The sequence below is a fragment of the Triturus cristatus genome, chromosome 3_1 (genome assembly GCF_964204655.1).
Source record: "Triturus cristatus chromosome 3_1, aTriCri1.1, whole genome shotgun sequence".
NCBI classification, from domain to species: Eukaryota; Metazoa; Chordata; class Amphibia; order Caudata; family Salamandridae; genus Triturus; species Triturus cristatus.
This window is the reverse complement of record NC_140583.1, coordinates 637,064,459-637,081,167: the sequence shown is the minus strand read 5'-3', so window position 1 is coordinate 637,081,167 and position 16,709 is coordinate 637,064,459. Positions and strand designations below refer to the sequence as shown.

Here is a 16,709-nt window from a genome sequence, read left to right as displayed (position 1 = left end):
GGCCCAATGAGATAATATTCTGTGGTCCGATAATATTGGTGTCTGTGACCTGCAGTGTCTCTGAAGACCAATATGTACTAGTCTCAAATAACTAAAATGCATTGACCCAATCACTGGCAGTCCCACCATTGAATAATCAGTAATTATATTATGTTCTTAGTTTTAGAATAGGCTGAAACCCTGTGTGCCACATGATAGAACATGTTCAAGACCCACTTAAATCTTTGGCTCCTCTGCTAAATTCTGATGTGTGACCAAAATTTGGGCAGGAGAAGAGGCTATTTCCCTTCTCTCTCTCTGTAGGATTTCTGTACCGCAGCAGGCATTGTGTTTGATCTTGACTACACAATAACTAGCTCTACAAGCAGACATGGGTTGGGAGCAGTTATTAGCCGGACTCCAATCTCTGCCCGTGTAGTATCGCGGTATACCTTTCAGCATCTCATTGGTGTAGCCTTTCAAGTATTTGATTCTCCATTCGTCGCACAGCTGAGCACACTGCATCTTTTCGGACACGCCATTCTCTGTCACATACACGGTGGGGTTGCCGTACTGGGTCTAGGAATAAAGGAAAGCCCAGATGGGGTGAAATAACCTCACTCAAAAGGAAATTCGGATGATTCAATATCATTACAATAGAAAATGTTGCTCCACATATAATACTATTGACATCCGCACAGCTTTTTTTGTATATTCTTGAGTATTAGCAAGGGGGTAAGCTACAAAGGACTCAATAGTGAGAAAACTTTTTTTTCACATGAGTATTTGATCGTTTTCTATTATTTGTGATGGATAAATATCAGTGAATGTATTGGAGTCATTATGAACCGATTTGGAACACACTTTAGATCAAATAGTTGGGCATTCTATGATATGCAGCTGCACAAATTAACAAGCTGTTCCATGGCTGCTCTTTCGTTCTAGGATGGACATGCCAGACCTGAATTATAGGTATGGTGCCACATTTCAAACATATTTTGTTTTTGTGACCTTTGAGGTACCATAAGCAATCCATAACAAATAACCCAAAAGTGATCACTCACAGATGTGGCATCACAACCTTTAACACATCCAATACTGATCCTTTAGCACTGCGGTTAAGACATTTTTACCACCCCAAAGATAGTGTCCCATTACATACATTTGACCTTTTATGTAGCTTTCCTTCAATGCTATGTACAAAGACAAGCATCCTAGAATCTTTGACCTGTATCCATAATCCACTGTGTGCACCCAGCCGTACAATAGATGGTGTCCACCTCTCAGCAAAGTCCTGCTTATTATGTACTATATTCCTGTTTATTAGGATGGATGAAGAGTCAGGATTTGCCCTAACTTTGAGTTCATGTTTATAAAGTTTGGCGACTGTAGTCATCATTAAAGTGTAATTCGGACTTCTGTAGCTACCTGTATTGCTGTTTTTTTTTCTTCATGTGCATTCTTTCCTGATTACAATATAGAGATATTGGACATTGTTTTAGTAAACTCACGCAACCAGAGCATGTTGATTTCTGAATGTAGCGCTGGCTGTCGTTCTGAGCTGTATGCACTGGATGGCAAAAAAGCATGGAAACTTACTTACATTGCTGAGCACTCTTACCAAATACGTCTAGTTGGGCTTATGTTTGTTGTGAGTCCTTTATTTAACATTTTAACAATTGTTTTACTTTTACTTTTTTAATTAAAGTATGGGGTACAATGAAAATCAAGACTTGATTTACTTAGAACATATGTGGAACCACTTGAGACTGGGGAAGGTTGGTTATGATCACTCGGACACAGTTGTTCAAAATTTCAAAAAAAGATAATACTGGAAACCAATGATCTTCCGCAGTAAGTTAGGCTACTTAGTAAGCTACTGTTCAGCATACAGGCCTGTACAGAATACCTTGTGTGGAAACAACTGTGTTACCAAGCCCATCTTGGCTTTCCTGTAGCCCTGGCATGTGGCCCTGGAAAGGACGGTCGGGCATTACTTGTGTCTGAGGTGTGTGATTGTCTTTCAGGCGGCATGGGGTCACTGCTGAAAAAAGTAGGTTTCAGTAACACATGAAGCGACCAGGGAAGTTAAGTAAAGGGGGCTCGAGAATAAAATGGAGGTGGGAACCTAAATTCATGAGGCTTGCTGTATTTCTGATCTTTGCATCTAATGTCAAAGTTTCACATTTCGTACTCCGGCTGTATTTTTGATGGGGAAAAGATGGCTTGATTAGAACACCTTAATATCAATCACGTATTGCTATCCAGCAAATAACTCTTAAAGTAAATCAAATCCAGGTAAGGAGAGAATGGTACAAGCTGCGATAAGAGAGGAGAGAAGGAGGCAGAAGATGGATGGAGCAAAGGGATATCCCAGTGCCGTAACAGCCATCCAGCCTGACTCCGTATACCCTAAATACAAAATCAATGAGGGAATAACCACGATTTCAGCAACCTACAAAAAGTCAGAAGATTAGAAATCGAGCATAAATAAAGAGGAAGAACATTCCAGTGAAAAGCCGCCAAATAAGTAAAAGGAAAGGTGGGTGGCTTGATTGAAATTTTGTGACACATCTGCGATTAACTCCTAGTCTATCCCTTCTCATACCCCTCTTTTTCCACACAATCTCCACTAGAGTCACGACCACTTCCAGTCTGCCCCTGCACCTAAGACACAGAGTACTTGGGAATATTCCGCTTCCTCCTTGAAGGAAGACATGTACCTTCACAAAGTTGAGCAAGCGACGGAAGCCCCAGGGCACAGAATACAACCACTTGGATTCAGGATCAGGCCACCTGGGATCCACGAGCTCAAGCAGGTCCCGATCGGTGAAGTAGCTCGGTCCCTGGAGAGCTGGGTAGTTCCTCTGCGTGATGTAGCGTGTTGTGAAGTGTCCTAAACCCAGGAAGTCACTTGTGCCTTTGATGTAGCTCTTCTCCTGTGACGAGAAGGTTGGGAGCCTCGAGACTGCCAGACCCTGCTGCGCACTCTTCCGCCCTAAGCAAACAAAGGAAATTTGTGACCACTCTTTTCATTCCACTGATCAATTCACCGTAAAGACCATGTCAAACAAATGTAATTAAGTGGCAATAGAATGTAATCATTGGCAAAGCCAAGAGGTCTAGCGCCTCAAATGAGAGCACCAAGTTATTGGCTATGCCATTGCTTGTTTGTGAAACATTGTGTGTTAAAAATGTCTGCTGATGGATGGTGATGCATATGCATACATCGGAAGCCATCTATGAATGCCTTTTGTTTGATGAAACCTGCTTTAAGATGGCTATCAAAGGCTGCACGCATATGGGTGTCCATTTTGAAATGGGTTTTCATAAAAAGAATGGTCCATTTTGGCTTTATATTTTTAAGTTTATTTTGCATTTCAAAGGTTGGTGACAACCATTTTTGACCAGTTAATAGCAAATAAACGTTGCAGGAGTGCAAACTTAAAAGAAGTGAGTGGCACAGTTGCAGGTGGGAGATCAATGGAGGAAGCAGGAGAAGAAAGCAACATACACACCAGAAGAGGAGGGGGGGGGGGGGCAAAATAGAAAGCATGGCAAGCAGACAAGGGAGAGAGTGCTGAAAGAAAAAAGTACTTCCCTGATTATAACAACACAGTAGAATGATGTAACTCGCCCCAGCTGAAACACTGTAAAACAGCTGTAAACCAGGGTAGGGACAGTAAGAAACAAGCAAATGATACTGACAAGAAAGCCAACCACTGATGAGCAGTGGGCTAACCCAAAGCCCACTCTGTATTGGGATTTTACACAACGTCCTTTGATGAAATGCGAGAGTGATTACTGATATACTTACAATTCAGTAAAACTTTAAAATATATTCTACCCTGAAGACCTGTAAAAAAAGGGTGGTAGATCTGTGTAGGGACTGAGAGTAATGGACAGAAAAGATATCTGACAAATGTATTTATTTAATTTTATACTATTTATAGAGCGCACAATCATCCTCAAAGGGATATCCCAGTGCCGGAACAGCCATCCAGCCTGACTCCTTATACCCTAAATAGAAAATCAATGAGGGAATAGCCAAGACTGCAGCAATCTACAAAAAGTCAGAAGATTAGAAGTCAAGCATAAATAAAGAGGAAGAAGATTCCAATGGAAAGCCGCCAAATAAGTAAAAAGCAGCCCCCCATTTGAAATTTCTTAACTTGCCTACAGCGAATCAAAGCCTGCCTAGCAGGGCGAAAAGTTTGCACTGGCTAGTGAAAAACAACTGTACTATTTAGGGCCGCTGGTCCATTACCATAAACCACTCGGTGCACATGACAGAATACTTAAACACGGCTCTCTTACGGACTGGTAGTCAAGGAAGAGACTTTAAACAAGCCCATACTGAGCGCCTAATAGGAAGATTGCAAATCAATCGTGTCACTGAGTTTTGAATCAGTTGTATGCGGGTAAACAGATAATCGGCCATCTTAACTTCATGGTATCATCACAGCTCGATCTGCTCATGATAATTGGATTTGGAAAAACAGAAAAATATATACAAAGGGAGAAAGCAAGGATCAGCAAGAGTGAGATATAGAGGCATCAGTGGATGGAAGAAGCCTGAGGTGAATTCAAGACTATGCAGCTTTGGTATTCAGCACGTTGTTAGGTAGAGCATGGGCAGTGCATGCGCTGCTCTGCGAGGCAGGCCGTATTCAGGTATGGACTTGAAGCTCAGCCCGTTTTCCGCCCACCTTTTCAATTGGCTCCTGTTACTGTCCTTTCTAAATGGTTGCTTTTGATTCATGAATAGGCTTAGTAGTCCCTCCTTAGTACCGCCTTGTCTACATTAGTACTCTCCCATGAGGACTGTCGCCTCTTACTTGTGTTGTTACTCTGTATATTTTATTTAGTCTGTGAGCACTATTTCCTTGAATGATTTCTCCTATTCCACCCGTGATATGCTTTCCTACAATGCAGCACCCACCCACTTTTATATTTTTATTAGTAATGGCGGCCGCGTCATATTTACAAAATGCGCGGCTCACCCAACTTACACCTTTTCATCTGCATTATTTGTTTTTTCTTTGCCAGCACCGTCCGCTTTAACTATAGCGGCCACGCTCCTTTCTTTGTCTTTGCCAGTCTGGTCTGCTTTAACTATAGCGGCCGCTCTCCTTTCTTTATTTTCTTTGCCAGGCAGTCCTTTTTAGGTCTCTCAGACTTGCGTTGCAGCGCGCATGCTCTGCTCGTATCAGTGAGACATATAGTGGGTGAGTATATTTCAGAAGGGGGCTTGAAGCCCCGCCCCTCATTTTCATTGGGTAGCATCACCGTTTATGGTAAACGGTGGCTTCCCATTGAAAATGAGGCTTCTGTGTTACCGCCCTTTGTCCTTTTGGGACGGCCCATCCGGACTGGGTCTCCTGCTTCACGGCTGTCGTGAAGACTTTTCTTATCTGCTTGTTTATTTAACAAGCAGATAAGAAAAGTCTTTATGACAGCTGTGAAGCACTCGAGCCAGTGCTCCAGGCTTCCTGCAACCACGCTGCCTTCACGCTTGGAGCATGCACCAGTCGGCTCTAAGCACTTTCTTGTCTTTATGGGGCCAAACACATGGCCCCATTAAGACAAGAGTTCAATGCTTGTTTTGGTAGGCGCGGGGAGGTTAAGTGATTTGTCCAGACTCACAGGATGTGGAGTCGACGCGGAGGCTCAAACCTTGGTTTCCCAGCTCCAACCAAGGTCGTCAGTCTAGCCGCGAGACCACATCCTCACCCCAGGTTTTAAAACCCATTCTTACCCAGATCCTCAAAAAGAAACTGCAGTATAGGTGTTAAATTGTACCTGCACTTAACACCCAGTCTGGCATGTTGTGCATTTTGGGCAGTCGCTGTGTTGTGTCCTAGTATATCTCCGGTTTAAAATATATATTTTAGAAAGTTGACAGAATAACTAGGCAGGTTCCTGGGCCCGGATCAGAAATCTGTGTGCGAAGTGCTTCGGCTCTCCCTTTTATCTGTTATGAAGATAGTGTTGGCGAATGGAAAATATAGTGCATAGTTACAAAGTATGCATGCACTTTCACACAGCTTTGTATATTTACTCACCATTTACAGAATTCCCGTGCCTGCTGCAGAACGCCGCGTACAAGGTGCAGACAGACTCCGCCTTTCATCTTTCGAAGAAAACAAAATGAGTATAACGCAAAACAGTTCCAGGCGCTAATATAGCACTATTTGATAAGGTCAGCGTCTTGAGAAGTGCGTGCAGGGCGCTAATTAATTAAATAATGGAATGGGGTGCGTGTATGGTGCTTGTGAGATGCAAGGCCAAGGGCTCCCTTTGAAGACAGCGATGTACCGTGCGAACAATAGCCCGCATCAAATATTTGATGAAATGTGCACTTCAACTGCCTTAGAAATGTGTATGTACCCTCAATTGCAGATGCTATGCTCTGACTCAATAGTCGAAATGTGATTTTGTGCAGCTCGTCCACGCTAAGCTGCTCTTGGGCTTCACAAACACTGCCGTTTGGCTGATTTAGAAGCATACTTGGGGTTTCAGCTGTTGCGTGCTAGGCCGGACCCTCGCGCATAGCACGATCATACCAAGGAGCGGTAAAGCACTTGGTGGGAGTGCACACGCGCTTGCCTTCATGCATGACGGTCAATGGAGCCTGTCCTGGGCCAGCACCGCTCCTGCGACACTCTTATGGCGTTGGAGGCGCACTAGTGCCAAGGACACAGACCCTTGTTCACACGCGCGGGAGGAGTGTGGCGGAGGCCTGGGCGCACGCAGGCTGCTAGAGGCGTAAATGGGGGGCTCCCAACTTTTTTTGTGTTTTGATTTATATAGCGCGAACTCGACCTGAAGGTATCAGGGCGCTTTACACGAGCCCAAGTTACGTTACACAAGGACACATTCATTTTTGGTAGGCACGGGGGGATTGAGTGATTTGCCCCGAATCACGGGATGTTGAGCCGAGGCTCGAACCTGATTCCTCAGCTCCAAAGTCGACAGCTCTAGTCGGGTGAGAGGCGGTGGCCTGCTGCCTGAGTGCTGCGAGTGTGTGCCGAGCACGCGTTGGCACGGCTACTCCTGTTGTGGAGGTGTCCCGGGCACTTGAGTGTGGATGCGCGCGTGCTGCAGTTTTCAGGATGTGGAGAGAGGGTTTGTGGCTGGTTGTTGTGAGTGTGCAGTGTGTGCTTTGCTTTGAGAGCCGCAATTGTGTCTGTGTGTGTGTGTGAGAGAGAGGGAATAGGTCACGTTTGAATGGTATGGCTGAGTGCTAATCTGTGCATGCGCGTGCCTGTGTGTGTACGTGTCTTTGTAAAAGGGGGCGGTGCCGGGAAATGACTAGGGTAGCTGTGAGAGACTCTAGGTGGCTGGGAAATGTCTGCGAGGATAGCAACAGTATTCTATTTAGTAATGTATTAATGCGAATGACGATATCATAGAAACAAAATAAGATGAGATTTGGTTGAGGCTGCTTTGTGTGATTTGGGAAGAACGCTGTGCGCTTGTGAGTGAAGTTGCGGTATCATTGTGCTGCATTTGTAAGATTAGGGAGGACTTATTCCTGGCTGTTATCAAAAAGCATTGGCAAAGCCAATAGGTTTCACCTGTGTGAGATCTATCATCCAGGGCACAAGTCGGGGGTACACGTAGGTACACCGCGTCTGACAACTATTTTACGCCGTCCACCCTGCCAAGCAGGTGAGCCCCACAGAAATATGTTGAACTTGTCCCGATATAATGTAATTTTCAGACACTGTGGCACGTTCAGCAGCACCTGCATGTTGTCTGCTTTCCATTCCCAGTAGCAACATGCAGGCAGTGAGGGGTGGGGGGGGGGGCTTTTTTTTCTTTTTTCTGGGCCAAAGTTAAAGGCCAAAGTTAAGGAGTCATCAGGCCTCCGTTTGAGCAGTATCCTGACTGGACGCCACCTGGAACCTCACTCTTAAATGCACATGCAACAAAGGGGAACAAGCATTGAAAATGCAATAGGTCCCGCCTTTTATTAAGTTAAAACCATTTGCTTTGCTATACAATACCATTAGCAAAGCAAATGGCTTTAACTTAATCAAAGGCGAGACCTATTGCATTTTCAATGCTTGTTAACTATAGCGGCCGTGCTCTGGAAGCATTCATTTAAATTAGCTATGTTTTTTTTTTTGTGAAAGCACCCCATGCTGTGCTTTCAATTTAATGGTGGCCTTGTGCCTTTCTTTAGACGCTGCTTGCCGTATTCAGCTTACAGTGAGCGGCGCCTAAAGGAAGGGGCGTTGCCGCCATTAAAGTGACAGCACGGCATGGGGCGCTTTTTTACAAAAAGAAATATTTGTTTGTAAAGTTCACAAACAAGGGTTTTTTGTGAAAGCTCCCCATGCCCCGCATTCACTTTAATGATAACGGCGCCCCTTTCTTTAAATGCGGCTTGGTGGATTCACTTTGTTGGCGCCGCTTCCATAGCTGAGCATCGCCTTTTAACACACGGGCATCCCCAAATGCAGCAGTTCCCTCCCCCTCCCTTTCAATGTGATTTGTGTGAGGTCTCGCATTTCCAAGAGTTTGAGCTATTGCTATTGTAAATGACAATGCCTTTTATTTATGTGTTGGTTTTCAAAACACATAAATAAAAGGCATTCTCATTGACGATGCCAATAGCTTAAACTCTCGCTAATGAAAGACCTAGTGCATTGCAAGTGCTTGTTTTTTAATAGCACCACCAGGGCAGAGCTTTAGGCACCGATTCTTTTACAAATCAAGCATTGGGTCATAGGGTCATTTCTCCTTCATGGTGGTCATAAGTGATTGCAGGGAAGCTGTAGGTAAATAAGACAACTTACAGAAGGAGAGAGGAAGAAGGTGCATACCATGTAGAATTAGAAAAACAGGTTTCTTCAGAGAATGTGCTGTAAATGCATAATCAGTTTACTTTCAACAAAGGAAGTGAAGACAAAAGGAAGAAATTCACGAGAAATAGGGAAAGGCACAAGAGGAAAATTACTGCACAAACAAGTCTAATGTCGGAGACATTGCAGCATTCACGTGTTAAGATAAGGCAGATAATATTATATAGAAAACAAGCGGTAGATGCATGCAAAAGAAAGCTACGACCAGCTGCAGCTTGGACCCACAGTGTACCATGCTACGACCTTCAGGTGCGTAATTGTGTCCAGTGGGTGCCATACAAAACCCTATTCTTATTTGAAATGTGGCATATTGTATAAGCCTTTCAACATCCTCCATTTCAGGTGCTTCCTTTGTGCTATGACTACATCTTACCTGTAGATGTCTTAGTCAACAGAGTAATGCTGTTAGGCAAATGTACCTGCATTTCTTATTCTGGACCGGTATGAGGTTACTCATTCAATTGCTGTCAGACTTTGTCTCCAGGTTCTTTTGATTGTAGAGACCCCTAGCAGTTTCAAAAGAGATACAGCCCTTGCCTTCAGGGTTTGTCACTTTCCATGCGTTGTGGTTTCTGATGAATATTTTTAACTACAGATTCTTCACCTTTAGAATATTCCCATGGGCCAGGCTGGATCCTGAATGTTTTTTTATGCTGTGCTCCTCGTGTTGCGGTTAGTTGGTGCAATATAGCTCTGCGGTGACTTCATGCCGCAGCGGAGGTGATGTAGAAGAGCCATATTAGCTCCACCCCTGCATGTTAACATCTGTTCTTTTCTTTCCGTGCCCTGGACACGGATCCCGACCACCGCTCAGTACTTTGTTGTTTTTTCTGATGACTCCAAGCTTTGTTTCAGAGACAGTGTGCCAGTGGGGATATCACCCCGAAAACTAGATTTGAGCTGTACTGTGGCTGCAGGAAACAGATGTCGGTCACGAACCCGCACGATGTGTGTATAATAGATTCACGGGCTCCAGTTGCAACTCGAAGTTGTGTAATAAGTATGGCCTCAGGCACTGGAAGGCAAGTGGGAGGTAAAACTTTATGTCAATCGGCAGAAGGAGAGGTTGCATTCAAAATAGGGATCCCCCTCCAAGGCGCAGGACCAATCTTGATCACAGTCACAAGGCGGGTCCCACTCGAAAACTCCCCTTCCTGTCCGTAATCTTCTGGCAAGTCAAAATCAAGAATGCCCCTTAAGCAAAAGAAAGCCAAGCCGGACTCGTCCTCAGGAAGATTGCTGCATCTTCTCTCTCCGAGCTGGTCTCACATTGGTTCTAGTGCATCTCGAAATCCCTATGTATTTGTCGCCCATGCAGCACATAGCAGAATTCAAGCATCCATGCTGAAATTTTCCTTGCACTACTGGCTCTATCTAGTGCTTCCTCTGGCTCCACTGAGGTGCAGAGGCACCCAATTAGAGCTCTGCCGGCAGGCTAGTAGCCTTCGCTGCCTGCCCTCTTTGACCCGTTCCTGGGGCTGTGCCAAAGGCAGTCTAGACTTCAACTCTGGCCCTAGGCTCCACTCCAGTTCCTCCATGCTGATGTCGACCCAGGTGGCACTAGCACCGGAACCAATCGTGACACAGGTTTATGACCCCAAACTGACATCTGCCCATGCATGGCGTTTGTCACTCCATGAAACAACTAAGGCGCAACCAGCGGTTGTAAAGTAAGACCTTCAGAACTAGCCTCCCTTTTGATGCCAGTGCTGTCAATGTTGAGACCCTCATTGGTTTCAAATCCGATTCGTCATAACGGACACCCAATGTCCCTCTTGATGCTGCTAGTGATAAAGCAGACAATATACTCCCCACAAAGGAAAGCCTGTATTCAGACTTGCAGAATGCCTCTGAGCTAAATACCTCTCCAGAGACAGACCTGGACTTGCCACCAGCCACAAATGGAGTAAAGTATCTTTTGCAGTAGGAGTGCGTAGAGCAGCAAAAGTGCTAGGCTTCCCACTGCCTGCTCTGGAAACCATAGCCAATTTATTGAGTGAAATTCTTCAATCAACATGTGAACTACTTATACCATGTACAGACACTCTCAAGGCTACTTGTTCTAAGCCATGTTCTTCCTCTCTGGTCAGCCAACATATGGCTACACAGCACAGACCTGCCCCTGGTGACCCTGATTTTTTGACTAGATGTTCATAGCCTGGAAGTCTTGTGGTGTAAATATCCACGAGTAAAGTCAGTGCAAATGTTTTTCCTTCATACCTCCCTCCCCGTCCCCCTCATTAAGGAGTTGAAATGTATTGATGCCTTTGGAAAGAAAATGTTTTCCTCAGCTTGCCTGGCTTTACACTTGTTGTAAGTGGTATGCCTTCTGTACAGGTTCACCCATGGCCAGCGAGATCCTGCAGTCATTCTGGAGGACCACAGGAACTCACTTGCCCAAACAATGCAAAACAGACAGGATTCAGCAAATTCTGTCTTGTTTGTAGGCCTGGACCCCACTGCCTGCCTAGGCCATGCTATTGGCAACAGTTGTATGATTAGGAGATATGCCTGGATGCAATCCACTAGATTTTCAGGGGGTGTCCAAGCATCTCTTATGGACATAGCCTTCTATGGACCTAGACTCGCCAATGAGAATGCAGACTCGGTGCTCGAAAGATTCAAATATAGGCTTTCCACAGCTTTGTCCATTAGGGTTATTGTCCCCAGCCAGACAGCTCCACCAGCAGTATAGAAAGTTATAGGGCATTCCAGATCCTTGCTCACCAGCCTGACGAGGTAATGCAGCCAGAAATGTAGCCCTTTTGGGGCAGAGGGCGTGGTGGTGGCCTATGCCATTCACACCAGCATGGGCAGCTGTCCTCTAACTCTTCCTATGCAATTGCAGCAGCTCCCAAGCTGCTTTGAATTACCTTCCCAGGTCCAGAGACAGTTGGTAAGGGATGCGATGCAATGTTTCTTCCCCAGCTTTAGATCCACACGACAGACAGATGGGTCTTACACATTGATTCAAAGGGCTATGCTCTGCCTTTCATTCTATTCCCGTCTCTTCTTCCACAACCCTACACCTGAGCGATTTTTTTAGTAGATCACGTCACTATCTTGATGCAAGAAGTCAATCTTCTAATGTAAAGGTGTCATTGCATAAGAGCTGGTCTAGGCGACGGGTGCTATTTGCTCTACTAACTCTCCTGAAATAGGATGGACCTCTGTTCACTCAATGTCTTCTGGAGGACAAATTCAAAATGCTTATTCTGGCTTGGATATTATTTGCTCTGCATCCTGGGGATTGGATGCTGTCCATGAACTTGCAGGACATGTATTTGCATCTACCCATCCTGCAGTCCCACAGACATTATCTGTGGTTCATGGTGGGGCCGAGACGGATCCCTATTTCCTGTGCTCCACTTTGGCACCAGCCACTCAGGTGTTCATGAAAGTGATGGCGGTTGTTGCATCTCACATTTGGAGGTTAGGGATAAATATACACCTGTACCTAGACAACGGCATGCGCAAAGCGGGCTCTCCACATTTAGTCACAACCCAAGTGCCAGACTGCTGCCTGGAAGTAATCTGCTTGGAGTTTTCTATCTTGAGTCCTATTTCCACCAGAACCCTACTCAGAGAATTCCTTTCATATGGGCAATATTGGACATAGTAGCGTTAAAGCCCTTTCTACCACTGCTCCGAGTTTGGGTTATTCATGTTGTGATCCTGAATGTTTTTAGATCAGTTGTGGGTGTTTGTGAGGATGGTTCTGAGGGTTCTTAGGCTTCTGGTCTCGTGCATCATAATTGTTCCATACTCAAGATGGCATATGCAATCCCTGCAATGGAACTTAAGATTCAAAATGCCCAGTGCGGGGGTTGTTTTTTTAACCATGTCCAGATCTCATAAGAGACAACCAAGGACCTCATGTTGTGGCAGATAAGCGCCAACCTGACTTGCAGCAGGGCACTCTCCCTCTACACCCAGACTTCATGATTGTGACATATGTATTGCTCCTGGGGTGGGGAGATCATATAAGGAGATGGAGTTCAGGGGCCTCTGGTCTCCAGCAGAGTCCGGTCCTGGAACCTCAGGGGGTCTTTTTGGCCCTTAAAGACCAGCAGATGGTTTTTCTTGTAGCCAACCACCTAGCAGGGTCCATGAACGCCAGATCAGATCAACTGGGCTGGTATTGAATGGTGGACCAAGAATGGTAGCATCACATGAGTGGACTACAGGCAGTCTCCATGGAATCTCACTGCATCACTTCCTTCCTCGACAAATTGGTGCTGCGGTCTCGGGTTGCATTCCTGCCAAAGGTAGTATCAACCTTCCATGCGGGTCAGTAAATCACCTTGCCGACATACTATGCTCTGCTATGTCCCTTGAAAGAGGAGGAGATTCTCTACCGGTTTGACCATAAGAGAGCTTTGAGTTGCTACATCTTCTAGTAGATGATAAGTTGTTTGTGGTGGTCACTGGGACAAAGAAAGGCCAGGCAGTATAATATAGGACTCTGTCCATTTGGATAGTCCTCTTCATTAATATCTGCTACGTGCTGGCTAAAAAGAAACCCCCAGAAGGCCTGAAGGCTCATTCCACAAGGGCCACTACAACTGCATTCACAATCTTGGTGCCAGGTCTGAATATGTGACAGGCTCCAACGTGCATTAAACATTTTCACAAAACACTAGGGCCTTGACAGTCCTCAGACTCTCCACCTTTGAGAGGTACTGCTGTAGTATCTATTCTAAAGGTAAGAAACCTTTATATGCAAGTACTTATCAGACAAACAAATTACATGCCTTTGGCTATGCCCTTTTTTGGTGATTACTCTATCTGCAGATTCCTCACAGCCCACCGACCTCCTCGTTCTGTGGAGTGGACTCCTGAACATAATAAGGTCCCAAGTTCGATTTTGGCACATTGTAACCTGCAATTTATTCAGAATGTCCTGTGTTTCAGGGTGTCGAGGGAGAAGGCTTCAGATACTGACATCAGTGTGCAGGGGTGGCACTTATATGCAGCTCAATTCTGTCACTTCTTGGGTGATATTAAGTCACTCCGGAGCTGGGAGCTGTATTACACCACCTACTGACGCATGGGGCGCATTACAGAAGAAAATCTCTCGATCTAGTACGGCGCCTGTGAATATTCTGAAGGTAAGGATTCTGTATTTACAGTACTCACTAGAAAGTGTGTTACCAGCGGTAAGTAGCTTGTCATGAGGGACTCATGGTTAAACATGGAGTAAGTGGTGTGAGGTATGAGACCAGATACAATGTAACACAAATATCACAAAAGTTAAATACATTTGATTGGTTAGTCTAGTTTTAACTTTCAAAAAGAATACATTTTACATTACACGTTAATAGTACAGCCTAAATAAAACACTAAATAATACAGCAGGCTCTAACTTTTACTCTGGTCCCATAGCACTTTGCACGAGATAGCACCTGCTTTCATGTCAAAGAGAGTGGGGCTTGGCATTAACCACTAGGATGTTTGCAGTCCCCCAGTTTGAGCAGTATTTTTGGTTTTAGTAGAATGGCCTGCAAATAGAATAAAGTGTCCCATTGTTCCGTTACTGACCAACACTGGTGCATGGAAGGAATTTGCTAATCCTTCAGGCTGGTGTGTTGTGCAAAAGAAATGGCCAACAGTATCTTATGGTCTGCTCAAGGCCCAACAAGGCTGATCACCTGCACTGAAGAAGTGACCTCTAGAGGTGTTTCATAGGAACAGTAGACATACCTGGCACTGACTCCCACATTGTCTCCCCCTCAACCACCAGTTGAGGGTGGCTTTTGCTGTAGGAAAATAACAAGCATTTGCAATGCAATAGGTCTCGCATTTATGCAAGTTTGAGCTATTTGAGCTATTTGCATTGTAAATGACAATGCCTTTTATTTAGTTTAGTTTTTAAACATAAATAAAATACATTGTCATTTACAATGCCAATAGCTTCAACTCGCGTAAATGAGAGACCTTTTGCATTGCAAATGCTTGTTTCATCCCAGCTACCCTGCATTGGAATCCCTACCAGGAGATTAACAATCTTGCCCAGAACTGCCCATTCCTTCTTGACCTTGCATGGCCTCCACTTTTACCCTTACTTTATCAGTACCACAGAATCAGTTCTTCGAGGTTATTTTTTGCCCAAATTTTCTTCTGGGGGACAGTTCAATGGATTTACAACACAGTCAGTAAATCAAGGCCATTACACTACAAGTCTTTGCTCATAGGCAGAACCACTGAAATAACGCAATATTTTGTCTGCCGCGTTCTCTGAGTATTTACATATTTTCCACTCTTGCCTTCTGTATCAGTTGCAAACAGTGATTGTAGCTCAGCTGGATCAAAAGAGGCTTTAAACAGCATCAGCTGTGGTTCCCGGGGGGACAGACGCTTTGCAAAGATTAACTGTCACCATTCCATTGCGTACAGCTGTATTCGGTTGTTAGAGTGCTGCTAATGAGGAGAAACGTTTGCCCAGACAGTACTACTGTGTTGTAAAATGACAAAATAGCAAAATATTGCGCCAGAATGTGCCATAGTATGCTGCATCATTGCACCTCTTCTGTGTCTGATTACGTTTGTACCCCTCCCGTCCCTGCAGCACCTGTTCTGTCCTGGTTCTCTGGCTTTAGAGCAGCTCTTCTGACCTGGTTCTCTGGCTCTACAGCAGCACTGCTGACCTGGTTCTCTGGCTCTACAGCAGCTCTGCCGACTTGGTTCTCTGGCTCTACAGCAGCTCTGCTGACTTGGTTCTCTGGCTCTACAACGGCTCTGCTGACCTGGTTCTCTGGCTCTACAACGGCTCTGCTGACCTGGTTCTCTGGTTCTAGAGTGGCTCTGCTGACCTGGGTTTCTGGCTCTACAGCAGCTCTGCTGACCTTGTTCTCTGGCTCTAGAGCGGCACTGCTGACCTGGTTCTCACACTCTACAGACGCGCACGCCAAAACCCCGAATACAAATACCAGACAAGCGGTCGCCATTGTGAAAAAAATATAGAGCTTACCGACTAATGAAGGAGACAGTGTAACACCGCAGGTAAAAGATCCAGTCCTGATGGGCGGTCACAAAAGGAGACAGAGCGGTAACAAGGAGTGACTAAGAAGCCTCATTATCAATCGGAAGCCAGCGTTTACCAACGATGATGACGCCAGCCAATGAAAAATATGGGCGGGTCTTCCACACCACTTCTAAAACATACCCGACTAGAGCATGCCTCGCAAAGCGAGCAGAGCATGCGCTGCAACGCTAGGCTCGACCTAATAATGTGGGCTTTTTTTATACCCTGAGCTAGCAGACCTGAAACGCATGTCTCACGCCATAGGGTTGACAAGGGGAGCCCCTAAAGGCAAAAGATTGGTCTGAGTAACTCATTGCCCTGCTGACATCAGGCGAAGGCTGTTTTGCCTCTCACCACATCCAGTATCCGTTCTCCACAGTATACTCACCTATGTAGTCCTTCATCACTTCAGGATAGTCTCCATTATAAAGCGTATTTGCAAACCAGCCCAGATAGAACTGCATGTAGCGCTCAGCGGCTTCTATGTCCTTCTGGTTGTTCATGTCCACTGGCTCTCCCCAGTCGCTGGTCAAAGAAATCCCCACCATGCCTGCAAGCAGAGAGCAAACTGGGATCAGTCCAGGATAACTCGGAGGAAGGTGGGCGGCATGCACTCAGGCATCATCTCTTGGGTGTTTAACTATTACAAAAAGTAATCCTGTTGACATGCAGCTTTTCTTGCCCCATGATCAATAACATAATAAAGCCTGGCTCCTGTCGATCAGCAGTAGCCAACAGGCAGGAAATCCTGCCCCACCCCTTCAATCAGTGGTAAATTACAGATAGTAAGGTTTTGTCTTTGTTATTGACAAGTAAATAGAAGCCAATAGGGC

General features: G+C 45.3%; 1 protein-coding gene across 4 annotated transcripts in view; it reads right to left on the bottom strand.

Moving 5' to 3' along the window:
- LCTL (lactase like) overlaps positions 1–16,709 on the bottom strand; it is a 181,571-nt gene that overhangs the window by 31,028 nt on the left and 133,834 nt on the right. For all 4 annotated transcript variants that reach the window (XM_085644612.1, XM_085644614.1, XM_085644615.1 and 1 more), the window contains exons 10-12: positions 16,265–16,426; positions 2,703–2,977; positions 432–558 (exon numbers count right to left, since the gene is read on the bottom strand). In XM_085644612.1, the coding sequence (XP_085500738.1) occupies positions 432–558; positions 2,703–2,977; positions 16,265–16,426 (564 nt within the window). The remainder of the gene's footprint in view (positions 1–431; positions 559–2,702; positions 2,978–16,264; positions 16,427–16,709) is intronic.